Source organism: Opisthocomus hoazin, chromosome 10 (genome assembly GCF_030867145.1).
Source record: "Opisthocomus hoazin isolate bOpiHoa1 chromosome 10, bOpiHoa1.hap1, whole genome shotgun sequence".
In the NCBI taxonomy this organism is placed as follows: Eukaryota; Metazoa; Chordata; class Aves; order Opisthocomiformes; family Opisthocomidae; genus Opisthocomus; species Opisthocomus hoazin.
The window spans coordinates 28,473,387-28,500,872 of NC_134423.1; the positions used below are offsets into that span (position 1 = coordinate 28,473,387).

The 27,486-nt window shown below is 40.1% G+C and overlaps 1 protein-coding gene and 1 long non-coding RNA gene across 2 annotated transcripts in view; one reads left to right on the plus strand and one right to left on the minus strand.

The window, feature by feature from the left end:
- Positions 1–25,516, plus strand: SYNM (synemin). Its single transcript, XM_075432277.1, has 4 exons — positions 1–857; positions 7,474–7,598; positions 14,125–14,198; positions 15,710–25,516. The coding sequence occupies exons 1-4, from the start codon at positions 72–74 to the stop codon at positions 19,525–19,527; spliced, it is 4,803 nt and encodes a 1,600-aa protein (XP_075288392.1). The 5' UTR covers positions 1–71; the 3' UTR covers positions 19,528–25,516.
- The window catches only part of LOC142362625 (uncharacterized), a 52,563-nt gene that overhangs the window by 2,615 nt on the left and 22,462 nt on the right, over positions 1–27,486 (minus strand). The window lies entirely within an intron of this gene.

Consider the following 27,486-nt stretch of genomic DNA (forward strand, 5'->3'; position numbering starts at 1 on the left):
CGTGCAGAGCCCCGCGGGCAGGCGGCAGCTGCGCAGCGGCGGGGGCCAGCGCGGCCCGGACCCCAGGCACGATGTGGCGGCGGTGGGAAGCGGGATGGGACGAGAAGAGGGAGCTGCAGGAGCTCAACTCCCGGCTGCGGGTCTTCGTGTCCCGCGTGCGGGAGCTGGAGGAGGAGAACCGCTTTTTGGCGCGGGAGCTGGCGGAGCTGCGGGAGCAGGAGCTGATCGGGCTCCGGGTGCCCGAGCAGGAGCTGGCCTGGCTGCGGATGCAACTGGAGGAACTGAGTCGGGCGAAGCTGGAAGCGGAGCTGGAGCGGGACGGGCTGCGGCGGGAGCTGGAGCAGCTGCAGCTGCTGGGGGCCGAGGTGCTGGCGATGCGGCGCCGCCTGGAGCCCGAGCTGGCCGGGCAGCGGGAGCTGCTGGAGCGGCTGCGGGGCGAGTGCGTGGCCTTGGAGGAGCTGCTGCTGGAGCTGCGGGCCGAGCACGGGCACCTGGCGGAGCGGCAGCGGCGGGAGGCGGTGGAGGTGCGGGAGCTGCGGATGGACCTGGCCGCCTTGCCACCCCCCTTGGCCGGGCTGAGCCTGGAGGAGCTGGAGGAGACCTACGAGGTGCTGCTCAGCCAGAGCTGCCGGGAGACCTTGCTGCGCTACCAGGATCAGATCCGGGCGCTGCAGGAGCAGGAGGCGCAGCGGAGCCGGGAGAGCCTGGAGCTCCTGCGGGAGGAGAGCCGGCAGTGCCGCCAGCACCTGGAGGACCTCCAGCGCCAGGGCCGGGAGCTGTGCGGGCTCCGGGAGCGGCTGGAGCAGGAGCTGCTCGCCTTGCAGGACCGCCACGGCGCCGAGGTGGAGGAGTACCAGGTGGGTGCCAGCGCCGGCTCGCTCCCGGACCTCTTGGCTGGGACTCCCAGGCCGTGCGGGTCCTGCCCGCCCTCCGCGCTTTGCGTGGTGCCCCTAGGGGACTCCTGCCGCTCTCCCGCTCGCTTTTTCCCGTCGGTCCCGGCCCGCCGTGAGATGCGAGCCCGGTTTCCCGTGACCCCGGCGCTCCGCTCCCTGGTACTGACCGCGATCCCTCCCTTTCCTCTGCGGCGGGAGCGGCCGAGACCCCCGCTGAAGGCTCCAGACCCGCTGAAGGCTCCCTCTGGCTCTGCCTGGGCTGGGGCTCCCTCGTCCCGCTGTGCTGCCCCGCAGTAGGGTTTCTCCGGGCTGGAAGAGGAGGTGGCCCAGCGGGAGCTTGTTGCTGCTGAGTCTTTATAGAATCATAGAATGGATTGGGTTGGAAAGGACCTCAAAGATCATTTGGTTCCAACCCCCCTGCCATAAGCAGGGACATCTTCCACCAGCCCAGGGTGCTCAGAGCTCCCATCCAACCTGGCCTTGAACACTGTCAGGGAGGGGGCAGCCACAGCTTCTCTGGGCAGCCTGTGCCAGTGATTCACCACCCTCATGGTGAAGAATTTCTTCCTAATATCCAATCGAAATCTGCCCTCTTTCAGTTCAGAGCCATTCCCCCTTGTCCTATCACTACACACCCTTGTGAAAAGCCCCTTTCCATCCTTCCTGTCGGCCCCTTCAGGTACTGGCAGCTGCTCTAAGGTCACCCCGGAGCCTTCTCTTCTCCAGGCTGAACAGCCCCAACTCCCTCAGCCTGTCCTTGTAGGAGAGGTGCTCCAGCCCTTGGATCATCTTCGTGGCCCTCCTCTGGACCCGCTCCCTCTCTGGGGGGAGCAGGCCCTCTGCAACCCACTGCTCCGTGTTCGGAGGGCTGGGTGTGAAGGGTGGCCATCCAAAGAGAGACAGTGAGTCTGAGGACACCTTCATGGTGGCAGGTGCTCCCTTCCCAACCTGCCTTCGGCAGGCACCCAAGAGCACGGAGCTGGCACGCGGGCTTGCCAAGGCTCCTGCTGGGTTTGACGTGAGCATGTGGGATGTGGAGCAGTCCCTGGGAGCGGATGCGCTGAGTCCTTGTGCGGCGGGACACGAAGCTTCCCTTCTGCCCCGAGACTTGAGGTTGACCTGTTGTGGTCAGGGAAGTGATCTGAGTTTTCTTCCTGCTTTACACGTGTGCCTGTGTGCCTTGAGCTTAGAGAAAAGCTTGTGGGCCCCAGCGTAGTTCAGAAAACTTTTAGTTGTTTGAAGGCAGGAAGACTCGTTACTGTGCAGTGAGCAGAGCGGGAATTTTTTGAAATAAAACTTTAACGATGTAGGTGACTGGTATCTGTCTGGGGTGGATGTTTGGTGTTGTTAAACAGAGGGTTGTAGCATCTGTAGCTGAGAATTTGTGTGCTGTCAGGATAATGCCTGGTGTAAGAGTCTATAATCGCCCTGTGCGTGCGAACAGCTCAGCAAATGCTGCAACAGCAAAATATCAGTTCATCAAATTCAGAGTGGAGAGCACGTATTAGATCATCCAGACCATCCATTGATTTCCTGAGCGCGGCCTTTCTTTTGTTCATTGTTAGACCTTTTATTACCGCTCTGCTGGAGCATGGTGTTTGTCTGAACCCCGTGCGCAGGGACCGCATTGTGTCCAACAGCCGTGGTAGACGATGGAGATGCTGGCAACGGGGAAAGGGCTGGGACCTGTTGCTGTGTGTCTGGTTTTTGTACGTTGGTAGATTGTTTGCAAGTCACATAGTTTGCAGATGCTGTGAACTGAGGTAGATTAGGTATGCAAGAAGTAATCAGAAAGGCTTTTAACTTTTTAATTTTTGATGGGACAATTCATTTTTCCAATTGTGAATGTAAACATTTCTGGAGCTTTAGAAGGAAGATGTTATATGTAAATCTCTCCTTAATTAAACTTATCCATCAGTCAAAGCCAGGTGAAAGCGTAAAGAAGAAAAAAAACCTCTTCGTTTATCCTCTGTTTTTTTAAGGTGTATAAGTATATACAAATGTACACAAGCCTACTAATATTTAAAGTTACTTTGATTTCCAAAATATGTCCTTCTTGTTGTCTATATTTGTTACTAGGGATTTATAATGAAAACTTCATTGATCTTCAGTCATCATTGCTCAGACTGAAAACCTTTAAATATGGTGTTAGTTTAATAAAAGCATTTTGTTTATCTACAAGATTTTTTTTCTAAAGACAGTTAGAGTGGGTGTGTTCAGATATCTAACTCTTTCTTTCAACTCAGCAAGGTGTTATTATACCAGTGTGTTGTCTCTGTATCTGGTTGTATTTTAAAAATTTTATTCAGAAGGGGAAGCGGAGACAGAGCAACCCGTTGCAGAAGTGAAATAATCAAAATCAATGCATGCCCTTGAACTGTCCTGATTCAATACTCAAAATTGGATTGTTATTTTGGTACCAACATAACAGATTTCTGGTTTACTCTTACGAGCATTTGGCGTGCTTTGCATTTTACAGAAACAGTAGCTTTAAATCTTAGTAATACAAGAAGAAGAAAAAATTACTTTGATAGCCACACTGAAAACATGTGAGCTGTCTTATCTTTGAATATATATCTAGATAATATTTAAATTCTGGTGAAAGTGGTATCATAAGGTTTATAACTTCTGAACGGTTTTGTATTTAAAATGTTTGGTTTCTAATGAGAAAAGCCTTTTCCAGTGGCCTACTGTACATGAGAAATAAAATGTCTTTTGCTCACATGCAGGGAGAAAAATTATATCGTGTAGAAGCAACCATTTCGGGTTTTGTGCTTGTAATCAAAGTTTTCTTCCCTCTCTCATTATTTCTTTTACTGGTGAACATACGTTCAGCATGGATTTTAAACTACTCTTTAAAGAGCATCTTTTCCATGCTTATTTATTGTAAAGTGTCACATATAAATGATATATATGTACAGATTTAAGTCAAGTGATTATTGTTTATCGCAGCTGCAGTGGCAATTAGATTTATTCATATTTTCCATATATCATCCAGTTGCCTTATATGTCCATCTTTGCCTCCTGCACTGTCCTTATACCAACTAAAGCTTTCAGCAATGTTAAGTAGAAATATGTATTTGGAATTATAATTTAGCTGAACCAGGCAAGCTGTAAATCAGACACTGTTTGGAAAATTTTTACAGGTCTTGGGTGCTGAAGGGATGAAGTCAGTAGGTCTCTTCCATAATTTCAGCTGTGTACTGTACAATACTTATGCAAAAACTCTCAACGATTTGAGAAAGTCCTGTATTTTTTTGGATGTAAAAATGGCCATGCTCATCCTGCTGCTTTGAAAAGAGCCAGAAATTTTTCACTAATGCAGTGGATTTAGGATTGGTTCCCACATCAATGTTGTGAGCTCCAGAGAAGAAGAAAACATCTTGTCAAATGAACATATAATATCAGTATATCACGTGCATTTTTTTTGTGTACCACTTTCTAGCCGGCTAAGCGCAGTGTCAGCTCCTCCCCTGCTGAGCCACTGAATGATCTGTGGGATCAGTAAATAGTACCAGATGGAAAGGGCTGGAGCCTGGAAACCTCTCTTTACTCCCTGAGTAGGTGCAGCTTGGACAACCCAAGTAAATTCTTTTCCCCGTACTGCCCTTCTAAAATTTCCCCCTGCTGCCTGGAAAGGAACATCTGAAAGGTGAAAAAAATCACTTCTACTTAGTTACTCGGTTCTAGCGGGACATCACCAGGGTTTGGGGGTCATGAGTTTGATGTGGTTGAGAAACAAATCTTTCCAGGAAAGTCCTGTGCGAAGCAAACACAGCTGCAACAATACAGGTTACCTTTTGCAAAATGGAAGTTTGTCGGCTTGCAGTCTCCTAACTTTGCTAGAGTGGTTTATGTACTTTTTGGCATGCTTGGAAACTGGACTAAAGACCAATTGTCCTCTGTGTTATGTTTAAGCATCAGTGACTGGAGGGCTAGGCGGGTGGCTGTCTGCCATCCAGTCTACACAATGCCTGCTCCTGTTGGAGTGAATTCCTTTGGAACTATTACACAGCTGGCTGAGTTATGTAGCCCCTTATGGTAATCATTAGGACACTGTATTTAACACAAACTTTTGAATCCCAAGTGCTCTTCAGTGGGTAGAATCTAGGTGGCTTTTCAAACCCAGACTGCAGACCTTTGGGGTGAGAGACTGAAGTTCCTACGTCTTAAGACAGGTGTGAATACCCCCAGTCTTTCAGAGCTCCGCACACCGTAGTCCAGTATACAGATTCCCTGTATAGATTCTTCTGGGACTGGAGCAAGACCTGTGCATCATGAAGCTCTTTTTAACATATGCATGCACATGTATAGTCTGTGTTTAACTGAGGTGGCAACAAACACCCAAATCGCTTCATGTTTTGTATCAGAGCTCTTGCTGCCTTTAGCAGTTGGTCCCATAGAGATCCAGTCTGTCTTGTCTTTCTTTTGTTTTTGCTGGCTTCTCTGGTTCTGTCAGCACCCTGTCCATTCTTGCTTGATAGCCTTTTCCTTTTAAAAGCAGGGTCTGGCACTTTTTTCCCTTCTCATCCTGGCATTTTCCATTGTGTCAGTTCTTGAACAGGATTGTTGCTGTACAGCCGCTAAAGGTCAGCGGTTCTGCTTGCCGCTGTGCATGACCATACAGGACGTTACCTCCGCTGCAGTCTGCATGAGGCTGCTGGATGGTTGGTAGTGCTTTTTCAAATACGCAGATATGGTTTGTTTTCTGCCATAAAAAAGGAGTTTTAAGGTACGCTGAAGACTGTAGGCAAGGTTTGTCATGTAAAAGAAAACATCAGTGTAATTGTTTAACAACAGCTGTAAATGCAAATGAAGAAATAAACGTGTTTTATAGAGAGATGTACCTACATGTGTATGAAGATACAAGCAGTTTCCTTCATAAAGCTTTCTTTTTACTTTTACTTAAAAAAAAAAAAAGGAAGAAAGACTATTAATGTTTGAAATGTCAGCACTTTGTATTCTTAGTTCTTAAACCTTACTTCTGCCTAGCATATCCTACTGGCATTAACCAACCTGGGGAGTCCCATGCTGTATCTTCACTTTTATGCTATTGCTCATACTGTGATACTTGAACACTTGCTGTATAGAAATGATGTATTTTGAATTTTTTAAAACTAGACTATCAGTGTCATGATTTTCCAGTTTGTATTACAAAGCATTTGTTAGGATGCAATCTAAAATATGCTATCACGTATTCCTGTCCAGTGTTGTACATGTGTATGCGATTTTGCTCTGTAAATGACAGTTCAGTGTCCTGGCATAGTGCATAGTGCAGAGTGATGAAAACAAAACAGAATCAGGCCTTTGCTGAGATTTCGTTTCTGTCTTCCCAGCCCCCAGAACACTGTCATCTACAGCATTTCAGTTAGCATCAATCTGCTGGCTGAGGAGGATTGATCTGGGTTAGTAAATTCTGCCCACAGTGAGGAAACCATTAAGAACCTGACTGAAAGCCAACACTGATACTTCCAGTTCTGAGTCTGTGCTGAACAAGCTCCTCTCAGTTATCAGGGGAGGGCTTATTTTCTGGAAGATGGCAATTTGCCCTTGATGTGAGAGGTAACACCAGTGGTTAATGCACTTGCTTTCTGCAGTGGTCTTTTCAAGAGCATGAGAGTCAGTTGTCTTGGTCTAAATCAAATGTTAATGTTCTGTTGCATAAGTCTTCATTGTTTTTTCTGTTGTGTACAGCTATTCAGTATTTAATCATCTATTTAGTATTTCAGAGTATGTTCAAATTTAGATTATTTTGGGCTTTGGTATTTTTCTGCTCATTAGTCCCTTTCTCCGTATCCAAAACTTGTTAAAGAAAGGTGGGCAGTCCTTACCTACTATCTCATCAGTGCTGCTGCTCTCAAGTCATTTGTAGGTGTTATATTAACTGCATCCCTTCCATACACTCCCACCCCCACCCCCCCCCCGAAGGTACAAAGTTATATTTAGTTATCAAGATGAAAATGAGCAATCCCTTGTGTATCTCTGAGTAGGAGTTAGGACAAAGCTGAGTGGACTGTGAAGCAGATGTCCAAATATTGTAGAAAACTTGGCGTGAAGGAACCGCTGGAGGTTCATCCTTCACCTTCTAGGCACTATGAATGTCTCCAGATGCTAGAATCCTCAAACTGGTTTGGAACCACCTGTCTATGGAACTGAAAATACTGATAAATAGGCCAGGTTCTCATGGCAAAGCAATTGCCAGAATTCCTGATCTCAAGTATTATTTAAACATGTACATCTGTGCTCTTAAAATGAGTCACACTTATAAAGGAGTGTACTCTCCTTGCTACATATACTTGGTAACTTTTGTACAGAGCATCTGAATGAGTTTTACTTCAATATTTAACTAGATTAGTAAGGCATAAAATGAAATCTTAGAGTAGAACTGCTTCAGTAATAATCTGTTTCAGATTGTATATGGGGAGGTCGTAGAGCTGATTTGTTCTAGGTGTTGAAGTGATGGAACATTGATTTGTTCTCTCAGTTGTCTTTTTTTAAATTAACAGTTTTAAGTTATTAGGCTTTCGAGTGTACAGATTTTTATGTTTGTTCAAAACTAAAACTCAGTATTTCTGTTTAGAGGATAATCGACGCCCTAGAAGAAGAAAAGCAGTTCCTGACCATGTCAATCACAGATTACCTGAAGGACTATCAAGAACTACTGCAGGTGAAAGCAGGCCTCATCCTTGAAATTGAAACCTACAGGTAAGAATTGCAGTCACACTCAATTGTCTAATCAGAGGATAATTTAAATCTCTTTTTATAGATACGGGAGCCCCATTCATCCTCTTTCCAGCATTTAAAATATAGACAGTTATTTTTAGAGTCTCAGGTCAAGACTCCTTGTATTGTATTGTAGTTTGTTAAATAGTGAATGGACCCTTAATATCAGTTTTTAGCTCACTGTTGGCTTGTTCTGTGACATGGGTCACCATGCCATTTTGTGCTTGACTGTGCTGCCTGTGAAAGGAAGATAACACCCCTTCAGAAGGCTGTGAATACATGTGGAGTTGTCTGAGATCTCTGGCAAAACTGTAAGAACAGTAAAATAGCATTATTCATTAGTAACACTGATAAGCGTCACCAGTGGGCACAGACTGGAACTTGATCACTCGAGCAAAATTATCTCTGGTAGTAATTCATTCTGTTCCTCTGTCCCTAGAACAACTATTGTGTGCTATGAGGTACAGACTAAGGCTGGCTTCTGAATGAGATGAAATCACAAGCAGTATGTGGGCAAGCAATTCACAGTCAATTAGTGAGCAGCAGTACTTGGGTGTTTGTTGGTGGATTGGGATCCTGTGATCTTTGGAAAGCCAGTAGTGTCAGGAGCATTACTAGTGGAAGAGAAACTGTGGAAATGTAGCCAGTTGTGATCCTTACCTCTGTGTGTTAATTGTTAACTTTGCTAAAACATGATTCTCCTAAATTTAATGCTACTTCTGATGCTGACTTTTACTGTTGTCACTTAAACTTTCTCTCTTGGTTTATTCATCTGCAAAATGGGATTAGCACTTTCACAGTAACAGAAGTTTCAGAATTGCTTTGATGATTAGTATTCATCCAGAAGTAGGAATGATAATGCCCAGATATTCAGTTGGTTGGACATGCTCTTAGTTAATAAGTGAACCATCAGCGCTTCTCCTCTGTAAAACCTTGTAAGCCCATTAAATTCTGGAACTCCTCCAAAGGTCATCTCACTGCTTATCTAAGCATGATTGGTTTATCTAAGGATTCCCTGCCCTCATTAATGAAAGGAGAACAATTCAGCATCACCTGCAGTATGTGTTTGTTGTCCAGTTAAGAAGCTCCTTAACCTTCGGTGGACAAATCAACATCTACCTACTGAATAAGATCTACATGTGAAAACAGAGAAATGGGCCTTGTTACAGATCAGAAAACAGACTATCTAATGCCTGCAAACAAAATTATTTCAAATATTAGAAGCTAAAAAGTGATTGTTTTCATCTGTGTCTTTACATTTATGCAGTTTTACCTATTCCTCTTTTCTTATTATTCTCCCTTCAATTAAGAAAATAATGCCCTCCCTACTGTATGCCTTTATCAGCACTGCTGTGGGAAGGAACCAGTATGGATCCAGTTAGTAAGCGGTTTAGTAAGAGAGTTCTGGACTGCTCATCCAGGTACTTTTTCAAATCCTGTTCCTCTCCCAGGTCTTTTTAACTGTGATAACCAGGGCACACGAAGCCAGCTTCTGTTTGTTTTCACGAAGGATGCTGGCATAGACCCTTGTTTATGCATATTGGAAACGAAAGGCAACTCTACACGCTTAGTTCAACATCCTGAACTTCGAAGCCATTGAGAAGTTTCCATGAGGGCCTTGGCATCTCCTCTCCTCCTGGCATTATAGGCTAAGGGTGTGGCACCTGGTTTACTTCTTGGAGCTTTCTTTGCACCTCCCACCCTGTATTTTCTGTTTGTTTTACAGCTCCTACAGGTCCTTTTTTTTAAAGCCAGTTCTTTCCGTTAGTCAACATTGCTCCTGGACTGGCAAGAAGGATCACTGTTGCAAGGAACACCCTTCCCCAAGGACCCCGCTTCCTTTCTGACTCTGCTCACCCTTCCTGCTCTGGGAGCTGACGCTCACTCAGGAAATGAAATATATGTCTTATGTGGCTTTATGAAGTTACATCTCGTGGGAATCTTCATTCCCACTCCTTTTTCACCATCACTAAAGTAAATATTTATCAAGTGTCATGCCCTGCAAAACCAGAACTACTTAGAGTGTGCTTAAGTTTTATTTCCAGAGAGAAGTGGTGAATTATTCACCGTGTAACACTCTTAAAATTAAGAGGAGATAGAAAATGTGCCTAGGATCAGAATTACCATTAAGTCTTTCTCCTCAGCTATCATAAGCTTCTCCTCTTCAAATAGCAGAGGTTGCCCAGAGCCTCTGCTGTAGGTTAAGTAGTTTTTCTGACCTCTCTAAAATGTGTTGTTGTTGAAGGGTAAAAGATTTTACTTTGAAATCCTAGTGTCCTGCAAATGTTCTATGTTCTGTGCTAGGCTACCACCCTGCCTTTTGAAGCAGCAGAAGCTATAAAGCTTTTTTTTTGTTGTTTTGCCTTTTTTTTTTTTGGTCATGGTCATTGTCAGGATCTCTTAATACGGTTGTCAGGCATACTTCCCAAGCCTCCTTTGGCTGGCTTCTTCCATTAACACTTCTTCTGACCCTTTCCATGCCTCCCTCTCAAGAAATCATCACCAGCATTAAGGCCTCCTCAGCTACTCACCACAGCTTTTTCAGTTTCATTATTTCCTTTTTACAGCTTGTACCATCCAGTATGTCCTACTCCTGTATTTGTTTTATTTTGAGAACATTCTGAGTTTTCTACACTCAGCGGAAATTAACTTGCAGTCAGTTACTTGCTATTCTTCACACAGTCCTTGTCTTCCCATCCCATGATAGAAAAAAGATGTGGAGTGGCCCTCACCCCTAAAAACGCTTCCTCCATTCTGCTTCCTGGAGAGGATTATTTTTATACCTCCTTCCCAAATACCCAGCATACAGAGGATGAATTTTTACAGCCTGCTGGCTAACTGCCCCTATCTGAGATCTTGGGTTTCTGTGTTGAAACAAAGTCATTGCTGTTGTGAATGACCATGATAACATTTGCACTGCATCCTTTTGGTTTTGGTAACTTCTCTCTCTCCACCCCAACCAGTTTATCTCATCCACCTGCTTTCATAGACTAGTTACTTCTGTTGTCATCCAGCACACTGTGGGGCTTCAGGCTGACTAGCATGTCACTGCTAACTTTAGATAAATGACATTAATAATGAGATGAGTTAAAGGTGCAATTGGAATATTTTCTGACAACACTTAAGCTAACTGTTAACACAGTGTGGGTATATATCATTGGGATCTGATTCCCAGAAAATAGCTGACATGGTTATTTTTTAGAAGAGTGCTGCTTGGAGGAATGTTTTTTGTTATTACTTTGAATACTTAAGAGTTCTTGCAGTTGAGATTAACACCCTATTCTTCAGGCAGTTTAAAGTAAGATTAAAAGTGGTCCTCACCATGAAGAGCTTATGGTTTAAATTATTATTATTGGAAAAGGATGCAAAGGAACAGAGAAGCAAAGTGACTTGCATAAACTTTAGCTCTGATCAAGATGAGGAACATAACCTGAGTTTGCTGGCTTCCAAGCCAGTGCTCAGTACGTTACACTATGGTTTCTCATGCTAGTTTATTAAGCCAAAGTCAGTTTCACATTTTCTTGTGTATCTGATAAGCTTGAAGAAACACGTATTAGGAACTGTGTACAGTAAAACACCGATTCACTGTCCAGTTTTATAGAGGTTTCATGAAGCTTTGCCTTTCATTTTCAAATACAACCTATTTTCAGTAGTAATATTTTAGATCCAGCTTTTCTGTGTGCTGCTGCCCTTTGCCATATACAGTTACCTCTTGGAACTTATTTTTAGTGACTTCATACGTTGCTGCAGCAACTGAACAACTGTTGTTTTAACAGCAGCCAGAAATCCTTAGTCAAACTACCCACATTCCTAGTTTCCTTCATCATGGTTAACGCTTTCATTGCCAGCCCCTTGATACGTTTCTGCAGCGTCACCACCAGCTTCTCTAGCACGTGTCTATCAGAGCAATTTGTTTGGCACTCACTAGCTTCATCAGATCAGATGTTGGGTCTTGGGAATATTCTTTGTATGTGCTGAAGTGATCTAAATTCCTATAAAGCCTCTTAACATGGAGGAAGATAAATTGCTTTTACTTTTGTCTTACCTAATAAAGGTTATCCTAAGTTTGAATTTGACTAACAAAATAGAAGTAAAGGTGTCCATTTGAGCCTGTTTCAAGGAGGAAAGTGACCTGTAAATATGTTAGGTAATTCTAATCTGGCTTTTCTTCTGGATCTAGGCAAATCCATGGTTGCAAAGAAAACTTTACTAATGATACTTTGCTGACATAGCATTTTGCTGATGTAGCTGAACCTAGAGGCAGTCAGAAACCAAAAGAAGCTTAAAATGTCCACAGTGATCAGTCCTGTGAAATGTGAAATTTGCAGGTGACATTTAAAATGCCTGCAGTATTCATTTTGACAGAAATGCCCATCAAGTTTATACCACAATCCTAAATTGCTTTCAACTCACTCCTCCCTAGGGAGTCAGAAGCCTTGGCTATCATAATCCTCCAGCCTTACCCTTGACTACTTTCAACGTTGCAGCTGCATGTTATCAGTGCAAAACATCTGGTATTTCCAAAACTGGAAATGATGAAACAGTTATCTCGCTAGTAGAACTGAATATAAAGCCACCGAAGTTACCATACTGATTATAGCATTCGGTTACGTATTGGAAGAACCTGCCATAGAATTTCTAGACTGTTGCCCCAGAATGCTGCAGTTGAGCACTTTTTTTTGGTTTTTTTTGTAACATAGCTTGTGGCCCTGCAAAAGTGGAAAAGGGAGAAACTGCTTTTTTTTGTCTTTCTTTTTAAAATGGCTGTGCAGATCTTATGTCAGACAGTACAAGCATATAGACAGCTTGAGGGAAGGAAAGCACACAGAGATTTCCAGAGAATTTATCAGGAATTCTGCAATCCAGTCTTACTGGATAACCATCTCTAAAACTTCTAGGACTGAGTAACATCACCCTAGTATCTACTTTTTGTGTATGGAAGAAGCCAACAATTTTGTTTTATTTTTTTAGAACAGTTGGGTAGTTCTAGAGAATGCACTTAGTCTTCCCCCCCACCCCTGAGAAGACAAAAGTATGCTGTGAGCCTATCTGAATATTCTGAATGCAGAGCAATTACTCCTGAAAATGTTTTTCCCCTCAGTTGTGCGAATCTCTGTGGGAAATGTACCTCTGGAGTATTTTCCACCACTACAGAAAGGAGAAAATGTAGGGTAGTAACCTTATAACCTTACGCAGGAATAGAACAAGCCTGTGGCTGCTGTCAGATGGGTCTTGAGGGAGGGTGGTCCTTGTACATACATGCTGTATAGGGAATGTAGTTTGGCATAAAGGAAGGCTAGCCGGTGTTCTCAAGCAATCAGCTGGGTATAATGTCTCCAAGAAGAGCTAATGTGTGTCACCAACATAGAAGAGGTAACTCAGAGTCTCCATTCTCTGCGGTGGCACACCGAGAATGGGTAGTAGACAAAATCATGAAGCAGATTGTCAACAGTTGTTGCTTGCTTCTGCTATTTGCTTGTAATGATATAATTTCCATAAAGTAAAGGTAAGCAAATTGGTATTTCCATAAAGTACAGGTAAGCGGGTTGGTGTCCTGTCCATTTCTGATGAATTGCCACTGAACTAACATGAGGTCTTGGCTGGTCAACAAGAGAAAGCCTTGACCACCACAGTCCTGTGGGAGTGGTGGCTTCCTGGAACTACGGAAGCTGTTAGTGAGTCACTGCAAAAAAGAATTAATGGAAGGCTGAGGGACAGAAGAGACAAACAGAGATGTCATTAAAAGAAACCAAGTAGTTTCTGTCACAAAGAATTTTCCTAGTACTTTGTTGTAAAATATGTTGTGTTGATTTTGGATTGGATAAGAACTAAGAATAGTTACTTTAATACTGTAAGTTGTTTTCTCCAGCACTAGCCAGTGTTTGACAGTAATAGTAATACTTTCCTTCAGTTTTCATTTGAAAAAGAACTTACAAATCCTGGCTGTAACAGTTTCCCTCATATATCACACTGCAACAACACTGTTAGTACTATTTTACTGGCAGGAAAGCTGCTGACTACTTGCTTGCAAATACTTTTTTCATTTTTGCCTTTTCTTTGTAAAGTATCTTCATGTGTTTCTCTGAGAAAGCTTTACTGAATATCTGTTAAGTTTTGTTTGACTTTTTCTCCCAACTCTGTTATAAAATCATCATTCAGGGAAAAATTTGCTAGGTTGTGTAATTCCATAGTGGAAATCAGCTTGTCCATGTCAGGAAGCACTATATTGACTAATGTGGAAGATTTGATCTAAAACTGTACTGTGTCTGCTGCTGTCACCTACTGTAAGATTATGGCATTGTTCTCAAGAACTTGGCTCTGCAGACTAAGAGTCTGGAAGATGCTAAGGATTTCTTATTCCCAGTAGTAAAAATATGGGGTGTGAAAAAGACTCAGGATCTGACCCAGCTCCAGGATAAGTGTTTCCATTTCTAAGACTTATAAATGTTAAATGTTCTGATGATTTTTCCCCATATTTTAATGGAATGCCTTTTTACGTATTTTGCAGAGCTTTGTTAGAAGGGGAGAGCAACCAGTGGATTATTACATGGAGAGATCAGTATACAGGGAAACTGCCTCAAGGTAAAAAATGAATATTACAAAATGAATGTTGAATGAAATTAAATACAACTGGAAGCTACTGTGTTATAGTATTCCTGAAGCATACCTTTTACGAGGGAATTGCAAAGTGACTATTGAATTGGTTTTGAGCGTTAATATTTTGAATCAACATAGTGCTATTCTATATGAGATAATTCATAAAAACGTGACTCAAGTGGAGACGGTAAGTAGGGAGTGATGTTTCATAGCTCTAATAGTGCAGGAACTTTTGGATGCCCATAGCTCTTATGAGAATTTTGCAGTATAAAGCAAGAGGTATTTAACAAAACATGTAGTTAAAACAATGGAATTCATCATCATGAGGCATTGTGAGTGTTGAAAAGGTTACATGGTTTTAAAGAAAAATTTTAGCAGAGTAATGAAAGAAAAATCAAAGACGTATTAAACATAAAGATACCATTTCTATCTTAGGAGCTGCAAGTGTCTGGAGGCTGTGAGAGTATACCAGGGAAGTATCACTATTTACTTGCCCTGTTCTTATACTCTTCCCTATGTATCTACTGTTGGTCACTGTAAACAGGACACTAGATAATACGGACCTTCAATCTGACTGCTGTGGCCACTGTTTTTACTAACAGAATTAGTCTCAGTAATACTCCCGAGTTATGTGTGGTCTTACAATCATCGGACTATCATAGACAGCAGTCCCAGAAGGGATTTGAAGGCTGTGTCTGTAGTAATACATTAATTGGACTAGGGCCTAAGCTGAAACACTCACATAGAAATACCTATGTTGTTAAATTGTTAGCAGTGTCCCTGGCGCAGTTTTGATCTGGACTAGCCAGTACTTTTGCAGACAATGCTCAGGGATATTCAGTGGTTACCACAGACCAGGAAACACTATCAAAAGTCAGAGGAGATGTGAGTAGCTTAGGAGTAGGAGATTCAAGTTGTGCAGTGCTGGCTGGTCTGAGAGCCAGACGACGATTCCTGGTCCATTTTATTAACTTGTATAGATACAGCCCTAGAGGTTCTTTATTTCTGTACCTTGTTGTATCTTGTGGCTATGAAGGGTTGTATTTGTGTTTTCAATTTCCAGTATGTGGTGGTGACAGCTATGCCATTAATTCTCAATAGGAACTTAGAAACTTCAAGCTGCTTTGACTAATGAAGCAAAAAGCAAGCCTAGGATATTAGCATACATTATCTAATAAGAAGCTGTAAATGTAAATGAACATTAATATAAATACAAAAGGTGTAATTCTGAAGTAAATGCCATAATACCCAGTAGCTCACAACAGGTAAAATTAGCAAGAAATTGCAACTTGGTAAAAATCTTTCCTTTCAGTTTTAGTATAAGTTATGCATAGACTTAATTAGCATGCAAAACCTACAAGCTGCACTGAAAGTGAAGGCATTATTTCTTTCAAAAATTTGGTATAAAATGTTTTAGTTCATGCCCGCTTTATTTTATATTATTTTAGATACAAGCCATTATTTTAATGTTTTGGTCACCTATGCTCTTTTTGTAGATATTCTAAACACTTCATATAACTACACTGATATTTACTCTACTTATCAAGAAAGAAATAGAAATAAAGCTTCACCAGCTATTGGGATCATGGATACAAGACATACAATGCCAGTGACAAATGTTAGCAGTTCTGCACGTTACTCGGCTCAGTCAACACAGGCTGGATCACAGACAACGGCTAGTGGAAGAGCTTTAGGAAGAGATGTACTCGGTTCAATACATCGCCCTTCAACAACTGTTACGAAGGATGAAAGGATTGTAACAGACCACAGAGAATTCAGAACATCTACTCCAGCCTACAGTAGCTGGAAAAACACTGAAATGCAGCAAAAGACAATTCCAGAAAGAAAGAAAACAGAAGTTACGACTTCATCCACAATATCTTTTTCAAAAGAATCAGCACATGCTGAAAGATCAGACAAGGACCACAAGCCTGACACAAAGCCAGGGATTTCTGAAAATACAAGAACAAAACCAAGCTTCACTAGATTTCCGATGTATGAGCTCAATACCAATTTTAAACCATCTAAATATGAAGAAACCATAACTGAAACTCGGACCACACTGAAAGAAAAAATAGGAGGCAGCAAACCAACTGAAGATAAAAAATCTCTGCTGAAAGAAAAAGATAAGCTAGAAAAACAAACAAAGGAGGAGAAAAAGAAAACAGATGAGAAACCTGTTATAGAAGAAAGAAGTGTTGATTTTGGAAGGATGACTGAGCAGAAAAAATACGTCCATGAGGAAGTCATTAGCCAGAAGTTAACAGGGAGTGACAGTTCTAATGCAAGAACTTTGAAAAGCCCATCAACGAAAAAAGATGCAAATGTGACCTTGGAATCAAGAAGCAAAGAGGTCATTGAGATACCTATCAGCCTTGAAATGCCTGCTCCTGACAAAGAGTCTCAAAGTAAGAAAGAAATAAGGTTACAAGGTTTTAAAACTTCCATAGGAAGAGAAACAGATGACCATGTAACGAAGTCTGCTGAAATTCACAAAGTGAGTAATTCAGAAACAGAATCCACTCTGAAAGATGAAAAGCAAATTAGCGACAGAAGTGGTAAAATGGGAACTCTGTCAACTGAAAATATAGCAGAGAATATTGTTGCTGACATTCTTAAAAGTTTTACACAGTCTTCTAGTTCACAAATATCAACAGACACGAAAGTGACGTATTTTAATAAGAAAGAACAACCAGATGATGGGAAAATAAAGACTGAGATCACAGTGCAATCTCAAGTTCAAGAAAACATCGATATTTCTGATAAAGCTGGTGCAGGAGGTCTGTCAAACCAGGATGTCAGAAAAGTGGTTCGAGAGGGCGTTGAGGGAACTCCTACCGAAGAGGAGATAGAAGATATAGTACATCATGGCCTGAAAGGACATGAGGGCAGAAAGAACATGTCTGTTAATGTTGAGATTGTAGAGGAGCCACTGGATTATGCCACTGATGAAAGGACTGATCTTTCAACACCTTTTGAAGTAGAGGAAGTGGAAGATTCATTCCCTGAGAGAGAGAGGCGTTACGGTGATGAGGAGGAACAAAATATAACGTTCACATATGAAGACGTTAAAAAGAAGAAACAACGCCATGAGAGCTTCACTCATGTGGAAGAAGTAACTGAGGAAGATGACTCACCTATTGAACAAAAATATTTTGTATCTGTTCCTGATGATCATCCTATTATTAATGAAAAAGACGATGACTCAGTATATGGGCAAATTCATATAGAAGAAGAATCAACTATTAAATATTCTTGGCAAGATGAATTTTTGCAAGGCACACAAAGTAAGAGAGATGAAGGTGTAAGTTCTCCAGAAGAAACGTATCAAGTGGTAGGGGAGGAAGCAAGTGCCCATATTTTAAAAGAGCATCCTGGAGCTGAAACATCTCACGTTGAATCCACTGTTATTGAAAAAGAAATTAAAATTCCCCCTGAATTTCAGACTTCAATAAAAGGGCTTTTATCAAAGGAAACGAAAGACCCTAAACATCAATTGAAGGAAGCTTTGGAGCAGTTGGAGGGCAGTCTCCCAGACAGTGTAAAAGAGGAGCTGTCTGCATTAACAAAAGAAAATCAAGCTGACTCTAGTAGGTTAGAATTTGATATCAAAAAAGTTGATCAAACGGAGGAGACTGGCTTGGTGACAATTGTTGCTGAAGTCAATCTCTCACAGACCCTTAATACTGATGAATTTGATGTAGCTCAGCTTGGTGAAGTAATTGCAAGTGAGAAGGACAAGGCAACATTGCATTCCCTGCAAAAAGAGAGCTTGGAGACAGTTGATGGTAGAAGCAATACAGAAGTACATGTTTCTTCCCGCGGTGATAAATATACTCCTTTGGCTGATGAAGAGATCTATAACTCATCCACAATAAGGAGGAGTGGTGGCACAGGGTATCATACCACTGAAAAAGTTATTTATGACAGTTCAGTTCTGGAAACTGCAGATTTTGGACAAGTCTCTCACTCACCACAATCAACTGATGAGACCAAATCCATAAGGCATATTAAGGTCGGTCCAGCAGAAGTTCAGAGATTTGAGCAGATTGTATATGAAGAGCCTGGTTCTGAAACACTGGAGCTCAGTGCTACAGAAGATCTTGTTCAGACAGAAGGATCATCAGAGTTTAGCCGATCTGTGAAGCATTTTAAACTGGGTCCTAAAGAAATCCAAACTACAGAAGAAGTAATTTATACAGGCCCCATTTCTACAACTGTAGAAGAGATTGATTCTGGAAATCTTTCCCAGAAGTTTTCAACAGACTTCAACAGGTCCACAAGACATGTCACAGTAGGATCAAGGCAAGTAACTGAAGAAGTCTCTTTTGAAGGGCCTGTTTCAGACACTCTGGAGCACAGCAGCTCAGGTAACCTTTCTCAGACAGAAGGGTCTGTGGATGTCAGCAGATCAATGAGGCACTTTAGATTAGGTCCAAAAGAGATTCATACCGAGGAAGTTATCTTTCAAGGACCCATCTCTGGTAAAGTGGAGGTTAGTGACACTAGAGACTTCTCACAGACAGAAAGTTCAGTCAGACACATTCAGTTGGGTCCCCAAGAGTTTATGACAGCTGAAAAAATCATCTACCAAGGGCCTGTCTCTGAGCACACAGAAATCAGTGAACTGGAAGACCAGACTCTTTCAGAAGGCTCAATAAAGCATGTTAGACTAGGTCAAGTGGGAGTTAAAACCACTGAACAATTTGTGTATCAGGGCTCCCTTTCTGAAACTCCAGAGCTCATTAACAAAGAAGGACATCTTTCAGAGAATGAAGGAAGCTCAGATATCAATAGATCTTTCAGGCACGTTAAAATAAGTCCTGTAGAAACTCATGCTGAGCAAATAATCTTTACAAGACCTATTTCTGAAAGGATGGAACATCTTTCACAAACACAAGAGTCATCGGAGAGCAGTAGGTCTGTAAAGCATATTAAAGTAGGATCCAAAGAAACATCTTTTACTTTTCAAATGGATGTTTCCAATATGGGTGGAATATCTACAGTAAAAAGTGGAGAACAGCAAGCAACAATGTACATATCCAATAAGCAAGACCCTTCTGTTAGTCAGTCACAGATGGTAGTTGAAAGTGACCAGACTGTAGAAAATGAAAATAAAAGAGGCTATGTTTTCTCCAGTTTTTCTCAAGATCATGGTGAAAAGGTAGTGGAAAAGTCATTTTTTGATAAAACTGTACAGCTGCAAAGAATGGTAGACCAAAGATCGGTTATTTCTGATGAAAAGAAAGTCGCTCTTCTCTATCTGGACCATGAAGAGGAAGAGGATGATGATAATGACGGACAGTGGTTCTGAAAGGACTCTTTAAAGAAGTCTACTTAGTAATTTGTTTATACAGATTTTTGATTATCCTTTCTTTTAAAGAGAAAAAAAGGGATGGAGAAACACACTATTTAGATGATTAATAGTGGACTGAGAAATATACTGAGAAATATTGAATCTAAGCCTCTACCTATTCAGCACACTTTTCACTTTATTTGGAATTTTATTTTTGGGAGAAATCTTGCAATTAGTATGTTTTTCCTCAGAGACCCGTGTCCAATAATTTCAGATTTTTCCACCAATAGACACAGGAATTTCCTACTGGGGAATCCAAAGGATTGTAATATTTGTTTGTTTTATAGCAGATCAATTAATAAGTGTGTGCGTGAATAGGACTTTTCTATTGTATTTTTTAAAATACTCTATCGTACTTGGTTACTAAAATCTTCAGCAATTGTGTTTAAATCTCAAGCTACTAACCACAACGGAATGTAAGACTAATGGGAGTGGTAGGTAGCTGATTTTCAGTTCCATTTCAGTGTACTTACATGCAATACCTAATAAGAACTTTTTAAGATACAGTTATTACAACCATAAAAAAATACAATTCTGTAGGATCAAGCTAAGCATAACAAGAATTGACAAAAATTATATTATTTGTATAGCTAGAATGCAGTAAAAAGAAAGGGGTAACACTGAGGCAAGAATTTCTCACGGTGTTCATAATGAGAAATAGTGATTTTTATGGTTAGACAGTAGTACATTTAATATCTTCAAAAAGAAAACAAAGTTTAAAAATAGGCTGGATATTATTTCCACTGAAGTAAGGAGAACTCTTTACAGCTTCAGTGGCTATGGACATTAATAACATCAACTTATTTTGCAGTATATGGGTTATCTTGATACTAGGTATTGCTAAAGGTAAATGTGAAGTGTCAAACATTATTACATAATGCCTAATTTTGTAACACAGTGAAATTAGCTAACGTGTTCTGTTCTGAAGAAATCTTGTAAAAATAGCATTGATGACACGATCATTGCGTGTCAAGTCATTTCCAGATAATCCTTTCTTTGTTTACAAATGAGAAGATGCCCTTTTCAGTTACTAGCCCTGCAAACCCAACCTGAGATTGAATTTTCCTTTTTTTTTTTTCTTTTTCTGGTTGTAACTTTTGCCTCGGGCGAATGTTGGTTTCTACTTAAATCATTTGAAAATAAGCTAATTTCACTTGGATTGCACATTGGTTAAATGAAGGGCATAATTTAACTTTACAATTATAATTCAGTGACTTCAAAGTCCAAATCAGAAGCCAGCACCAGTAACTGTACTAAACTGTGCAGTGCTAGCAGAAGCAAAAATAGCAGCCGAAATATTTTTGTCACTGGGGTAAAAAGATACCATACTGGACACAGATGAGAAATCAGATACACAGATGAGAAGCTGCTATTTTTACATGCGCGCGCACACACACACACGCAGATTCACTCACTCACTTGCACTCTGCAGAGTAGAAACACACCTGTATCCGGATGGCTACGTTGTGCCAGTCCAGGGGTCTCTGACTCCAAATTTTTTTCCTGTGGTTATGGAAGCATAGTATTGTGTGTGCTAATCCAGATTAGAAGCCAGTTGAACTATTTTAGTCTGGCATGGCTACTCACTTTTCAGATTCCTTAGAATTAACAGAAGCTAGATTTTTCAAAACTGACTGCTACTTTATAATATGAATGTAAATGCAAAGCTAAAGAGAAGTTCCATGCTGACTGGTATATCATGCTGTTTCAGATCTGGAACAGTTTAATTGTTGTGTGCCTTAGTTACTAAGTTTGAAACTGTACAAAACTGTTAATGTTCCAAAGATAAACTCATGAGGTTTGTTTGCACTGAAAAATTTTCTGTACGTTTTCCTCATTTTGTATAAGTCTGAGTACCAGTGTAGATCGGGATTGGATATTTTTTCGATCATGTACTATGAAGTCATTTGTTGAAATTGGAAGTGTAACCAACAGCTGGAAAATGCATAGGAAATTGAGTTGTGTAGAAGCACTAAAGGCATGTGTGCTAAGCTTATTTATACTGTTCAATGTGTAATGGATAATTATATTTTTCAAAATTATTCATATGTGCTCAAAAAAGATCTGGTGCTTCCATTTATATATAGGGTGTTATTAATAGTAATACCTCTAATATCATCCTATACTTTTGTTTACTTAGCTGACCCTGTGATGTTAAAGACGGTAACATCTCTGTGTTTATTTTAATAATCTTGTATAAGCCAGAATTTTCCAGCTAGATGCCTAACTGCAAGCAGTCAGATTCTGTACTTCAGGTATTAAATAACTGCATAAAGTAAGAAGTCAGGTCTGTAATCAGGAACTGATTGGAAAAAAAAAAATCAGTGTTAGTTTTCTTGAAGTTTTATTCTAAGCTGAAACTTAAATGTTCTCTGCAAAACACATATAAAAATATCTGCACAAAATGTATTTTGTAACCAACAAAAAGCTACTTACAAGGTTGAACACATTTATTGATACCTTGTGGAATCTTTGACAGACTTGCTCCTTAGGAACAACTATACCAACACTATGTTTATCTTCACCTGCTCAGAGGAGTATAATGTCAGATGAAGGAATAAACCATTAAGGAGCAAGTGAATCATAAAGCGTAGAAGGCCTTAGCATAGGAGGGGAAAAAAAAATCAGTATTGTTTTCACTGAGGCACCAACAGCTTTTAAAAATTCCTTTACACATCACTGTCAGATGTAGTAGGTTATACCAAGATCTATTTCTATTTTGATTGTCTGGAGGGAAAAAAATAGTTCTGTATACTTTCTTTAGATCTATTTAACATCAGGATTTTAATCAACTATTGAAAAGCTAGTTTATTGTAGGGAACTGGAAATATGCATTAGCATAACATTTAAAGATAAGCACATTTCCTTTGCATGAATACTTTCAGGCTGTGAAAACAAAGATAGCTCATGTAAAAAAGGGTTTAAGTTTCAAAAGGTTTGTGTGAGCAGCCTGTTTTCCATTTAGTTCTCATTAACCTGAGACATTTTGACATAGTGATAGCTTTTGGCTAATACTACCTTCAGGCAACAAAATGTAGTTAGGTGGACAGTGGTATCCTGCAGGCCTAATGGTTGCATTTGCAGAATCGGGGCCATGGGTACTTGCATTACTAGTAAGAGCAAATATAACCTACTGTCTGATGTACTAACGCACCCAGTATGATCACTTTCTGCAGAAGTATTATTACCTGTGGCTGAAAGGATTGGTGATATAACCTCGGTCAGCATGCACTTCTGAAGCTTATTCATATAAGTTGTGCTTTTCATTAAATACCAATAAGAACTTTACTGCTGAGTTTGGATTAAACAAAATGCTTTTAAAATATAATTAGTAATTTGAGGGGTAAAAACTATGTATTTATATGCTGATATAGATCAGAAGTGGGGCACTGTTTTCCAAATATGTAAACCACTGGTCTAGAAAGCAAATATAACAGAATATAAAGAAAGATGTGTGAGAGACCTAGAACTCTGTATTGACTGATGTTTGTGAATAGCAGGTGTTTAAAAAGATGGTAAGAATGTTGAAACTGGGTTTGTTGATGTCAGCTGTGTGAAACTTTGCAGGCAGCTTGTGTTTTGGTTATTTGCAATGAAACTGCATTTTTGTGGTGGTATAAGCTTTGTGATTTTACACTTTTTCACTCTTGAGTATTAAACAATCAAAATCAATGCAGACATTTCTCTTCCTGTCTGATGTTTTTAAGGCTGCACTGTCAAAGATAAAAGGACTTCATGTCTATAAATATCTTGCTTTAATGCCTTTCAGACTGATGAGTTAATTTTGGTTCAAAGAATGAACATAATTTTTCATTCCAGCAAAGGCATGCCTTTTTCACATTGACAATAGAAATTATGGCAAAACATAGCATATTCTTTATTGCAACTATGCACAACGTGGGTGGACAAGCAGTGGTTCTGGAGTTCAACAGCAGGTAGTGGGAGTATAAAACAACACAGAAGGTGGAACTCCCGGAGTTGCCAGCATCATAGTCTTCCTTGGATCCTGGGATTTGACCAAGGTAAGTCTTAACTTTTAACCTCTTCTAGCAAAGAAAACCTTTTTATGTACGTTTAGACCTTTAATGGAAAAGGATTTTTTTTTAAATGCTACCTCTCTCTATGCTGAGAAGTTTATTTTTCTCTCTAACCACATACTTTATTTGTAATGAAGAAAATATCATGCCTTTAACCCAAATTTCTGTTGATTAAAGAAATGGGTCATAATGAGTTTTTTGTTTGAGTGAGATTTTCTAAAGAGATCATCCATTTTTAATACACTGAGGAAAAAACGCATAGTTCTCCATTTCTGGAAAACAGGGAGAAACAGTATCTGAAGCTGCTGACAAATCACAGCATATTCTGAAGATGGTTAAATGATCAGCAAAATAGTTTCCACTGAAACTGGCCTCTGTCAGAAAAAATATGTTTTCAGCCTTCTTCTACTAAGTTAAGTAGTATTGCTGTTTAAACGGTCAATGGTGAAGATCTGATTTCTCTGAAACTTGAAGCGCGTCTCTGAATAGTAAGGAATGGGACTCACAGTGAGTTGGCGTTAATACAGTGTTTAAGATTTCAGTTTCCTGGTTTTGACACACTTGTCAGTTGTGATAATATTTTAAAGATGCAATGAGAATACATTATCAATGTTAAATTACAGAAAGGAGTGCTTAAATGCTTTTTTCCTGAGGTATCCCTGCAACCAAATGTGAGCAAAATAACAAGCAATACGCCCAACAAACAAGGAAAAGTTTTTCTTCAGCTAGGAAAAACTCTGCTTTTTGAAAGATGTTATCTCCAGCTATTTGGTTACCACAAACCACTAGTATTGGTTTTTGTGTTAATTTCCAAATCGCAATATGAAGTTGGTGTGGCAGAAATTTACAGCTGGAATCAAGCCTACTTTGTTCAAACGCAGACCCTTTCTTCAAGTGAGAAATTTAAGAGATGCTGAACCCTAATACTAAGTAGAATTAGCTTTGGGTTTTATAGACCTGATAGGAAAAGCAATATACGTTAACCAAAATGCCTCTGACAGGCTAAAATTTCTACTTTCCTTTTACTTTTGTAATTCATTCTACAGTAAAAGAATTACCTTGAACAGACTAGAAAACTACAATCTAGATGTATACAAGAAACTAGTAAGTTGATTTTTAATCCACAAGCAGATACGGCTGCCTGAATTTTATCTTTATTTTACTTGTTTTGTACTGAATTTCAGTGAGTTTTCAGTTTTTTACTAAAGGAAATAAAAAGACAGTGAATAATAATCTGAAAAGACAAAGCGTGTGAAGAAATATGTTCACCTGTATTGATTTTATTACTGTACTCATCTATGTAACCAGTCTGTCTTCAACGGTTTTGTCGGTATTTCATGCAAAGAAGGGCCACTGGCTCTTCATGATGGATAGAAGAAACGGAACAAATTGAGTCATCTTTGTTAAGAATGAGAAGCCTGTTACACTGGCCTTGTTTCTTGACAGTAATGTTGTGCTTTGAGATAATAGCCAGAAGGAGACTCATGGTGGGTTGATGTTGCAGTGTGTTGGTCTATTTTATTTGAGCTTTGTTTTGTCAGCTTTTTGTGGCCCTGAAAAACAGGCAGGGAGCTATAGGTTACAGTTTATGATAATTTATGGTAATTGTTTGCCATTTTAATTTTGTGTTGCAGAGAGTGTATGCCTGCAAGATACTCAGCTATTTCATACAGCTCTATAAAAAGGCAAATTCTCTTCTTAATTGTAAACTGCTGCTTGCGGTTGGTTGCTTTCTCTCAGAATTTTGGCTTTACTTTCACTTAATGTCATTGCATCATCCTGTGAAAACAATGAGATGCTGTATGACCACCTCTGTCACTATTTGCTGTTATCACTTAAGCAGAGGAGTTAACCAAGAGAATGACTGATTTTCTTCCTGTGAGTTAGAAATAAAATTGGAAGTGAACATATTCTCTTCTTATTTTTCACTTGCTGCTTTGATTAATCAAGAGGGGTGATGCTGGCACATAATCAAATCTCTTCAAGCAATGGCTGTTAAATTGGTGACACATCTAACATTTAGTGAAGGAAAAAGTCTGAAGAGCTGGCGATCTGAACTGCTGCCCTGGGAACTTTCCAACAGTTTGACTCATCTGTCTTTTCCATCAGGCATTTGTGTGACTTTTGTGCCTAAATGTCTCTGAGAAGTGCAAAGGAACGTAGACTCTAACAAGATGCAAAAAGATGCTCAGCCAAGAAGAGATCTAATTAAAAACTCACTCTGAATATGTCAGCAGTTTCTTGAATTGCTATCAATCCTTTTTTATTGTGGGTGCCAAATGAGATTTGTAAGTGAAGGTAGTACAACAGATAATTCAACGACATACATTTCTTAGACTCTCACTGGAGTAAACCGATAAAGAGAAAACTCAAATACATCTACTTCTGACTAGTATATACAGATGTATGGAAAAATACTATTACTCTGAGTAACACAGTTAGCCCTGTGACAGTCAAACTGAATACAGTGAAAGAATACAGTTGATTTCATTAAACCTCTCAGCTTTCAGAAAAACATTGCCTCTGGAGCTGTGCATTGAGGCAGAAGTGCGATTAAGATAACTTTGTATTTGCTATCACATTACTGGGAAGTAAAGTATATTTATTGTAGATGGCTATCTACACTATACAGTGGTGAATATTTATACAAATACACGTTGTTACTTAGGTTGTTCAAAAAAAGTGTAGATATGGCACTTCAGGACATGGTTTAGCAGGCGTGGTGGTGTTGGGGTGACAGTTGGACTTCATGATCTTCGAGGTCTTTTCCAACCTTAATGATTCTATGATTCTGTCATTGGTAGTGCAGACTAGGTTCTGTTCGGTAAGGGGGTTCGTGAGAGCTTGGCCTGAGGCTTCTATATTTTGTTCCAGGCAAAGGAAATTGCTCTTACTACAGAGCCCCAGAAATTTGCGTTAGGAATTTTTTTAAAGAAATTACTTTTAAATCCTTAGATTACCAACCGAAGCCAGCAGAGAACACTCTGAAAATGAGTAAGTTACAGTATTACTTGCAACCATATTTTTGTTTTTTCCTTTGTACCTATAAGCTATGATTTTTTTCTTTTTCCTTCATTTATCATGGCAATTTTATGCAAGCCAAAGAATGTTTATAGGGAACAAATAATCTGGGGTCAGTATTAGTCCTTGGGCGTGGGGGGGGGGTGAGAAAGGGTTTGAGGCTTATTGTTTTAAGACTGTATTTACAATCTTTACTTCCAGTAAAGATTGTAGAAAAAAAATATACCTTACCATGATCAACTCATGCAGTTAGAAAAGAAAACAAATGTTTTCAGGTACGTGTATCTTTCCTGTTCTTGTGAGACTGATAAGATTATTATTCTTACTTTCATGATAATTTCCTGTTGAATGCAGCATGTGCTGGGTATTATACCCATAGACAAAGATAATGTGGTGCTATTTATTTAGCGCCTGCTTCATCCAAATTTTAAGCAAATGGTACAAGAAAATTATTTTTAATAACTAGTTTTATGGTTGGTTTTAAATGCAATAATACAAGGTATTAACCTTCAATTTTGCTGTTGGCAGTTACATACAAACTTCGGAGTTTTCAGAGATCCGTCTTTCAAATGCCAGTGATACTTCATACAAAGGTCGATACTGTTCCTGTAGCGGGATGAAATCTGAATGCCTTCAGCCCACTAGCTCTAAATGTCAAGATTCAATTTTGACACTCAGTATATTTAAAATAAATTATTTGCAAGCACCTCCACAAGCTTTGAGTGGCAGTAACTGAGATGGACATCAATGTGTGATAACTGGCACTACATCTGGAAAATCAGATGTTTTTTCACCATCTGACTGACTGTTCATGGTATAATGTACATCTAAGGATCCTGCAGTGGTTTGGAGAGGGAGA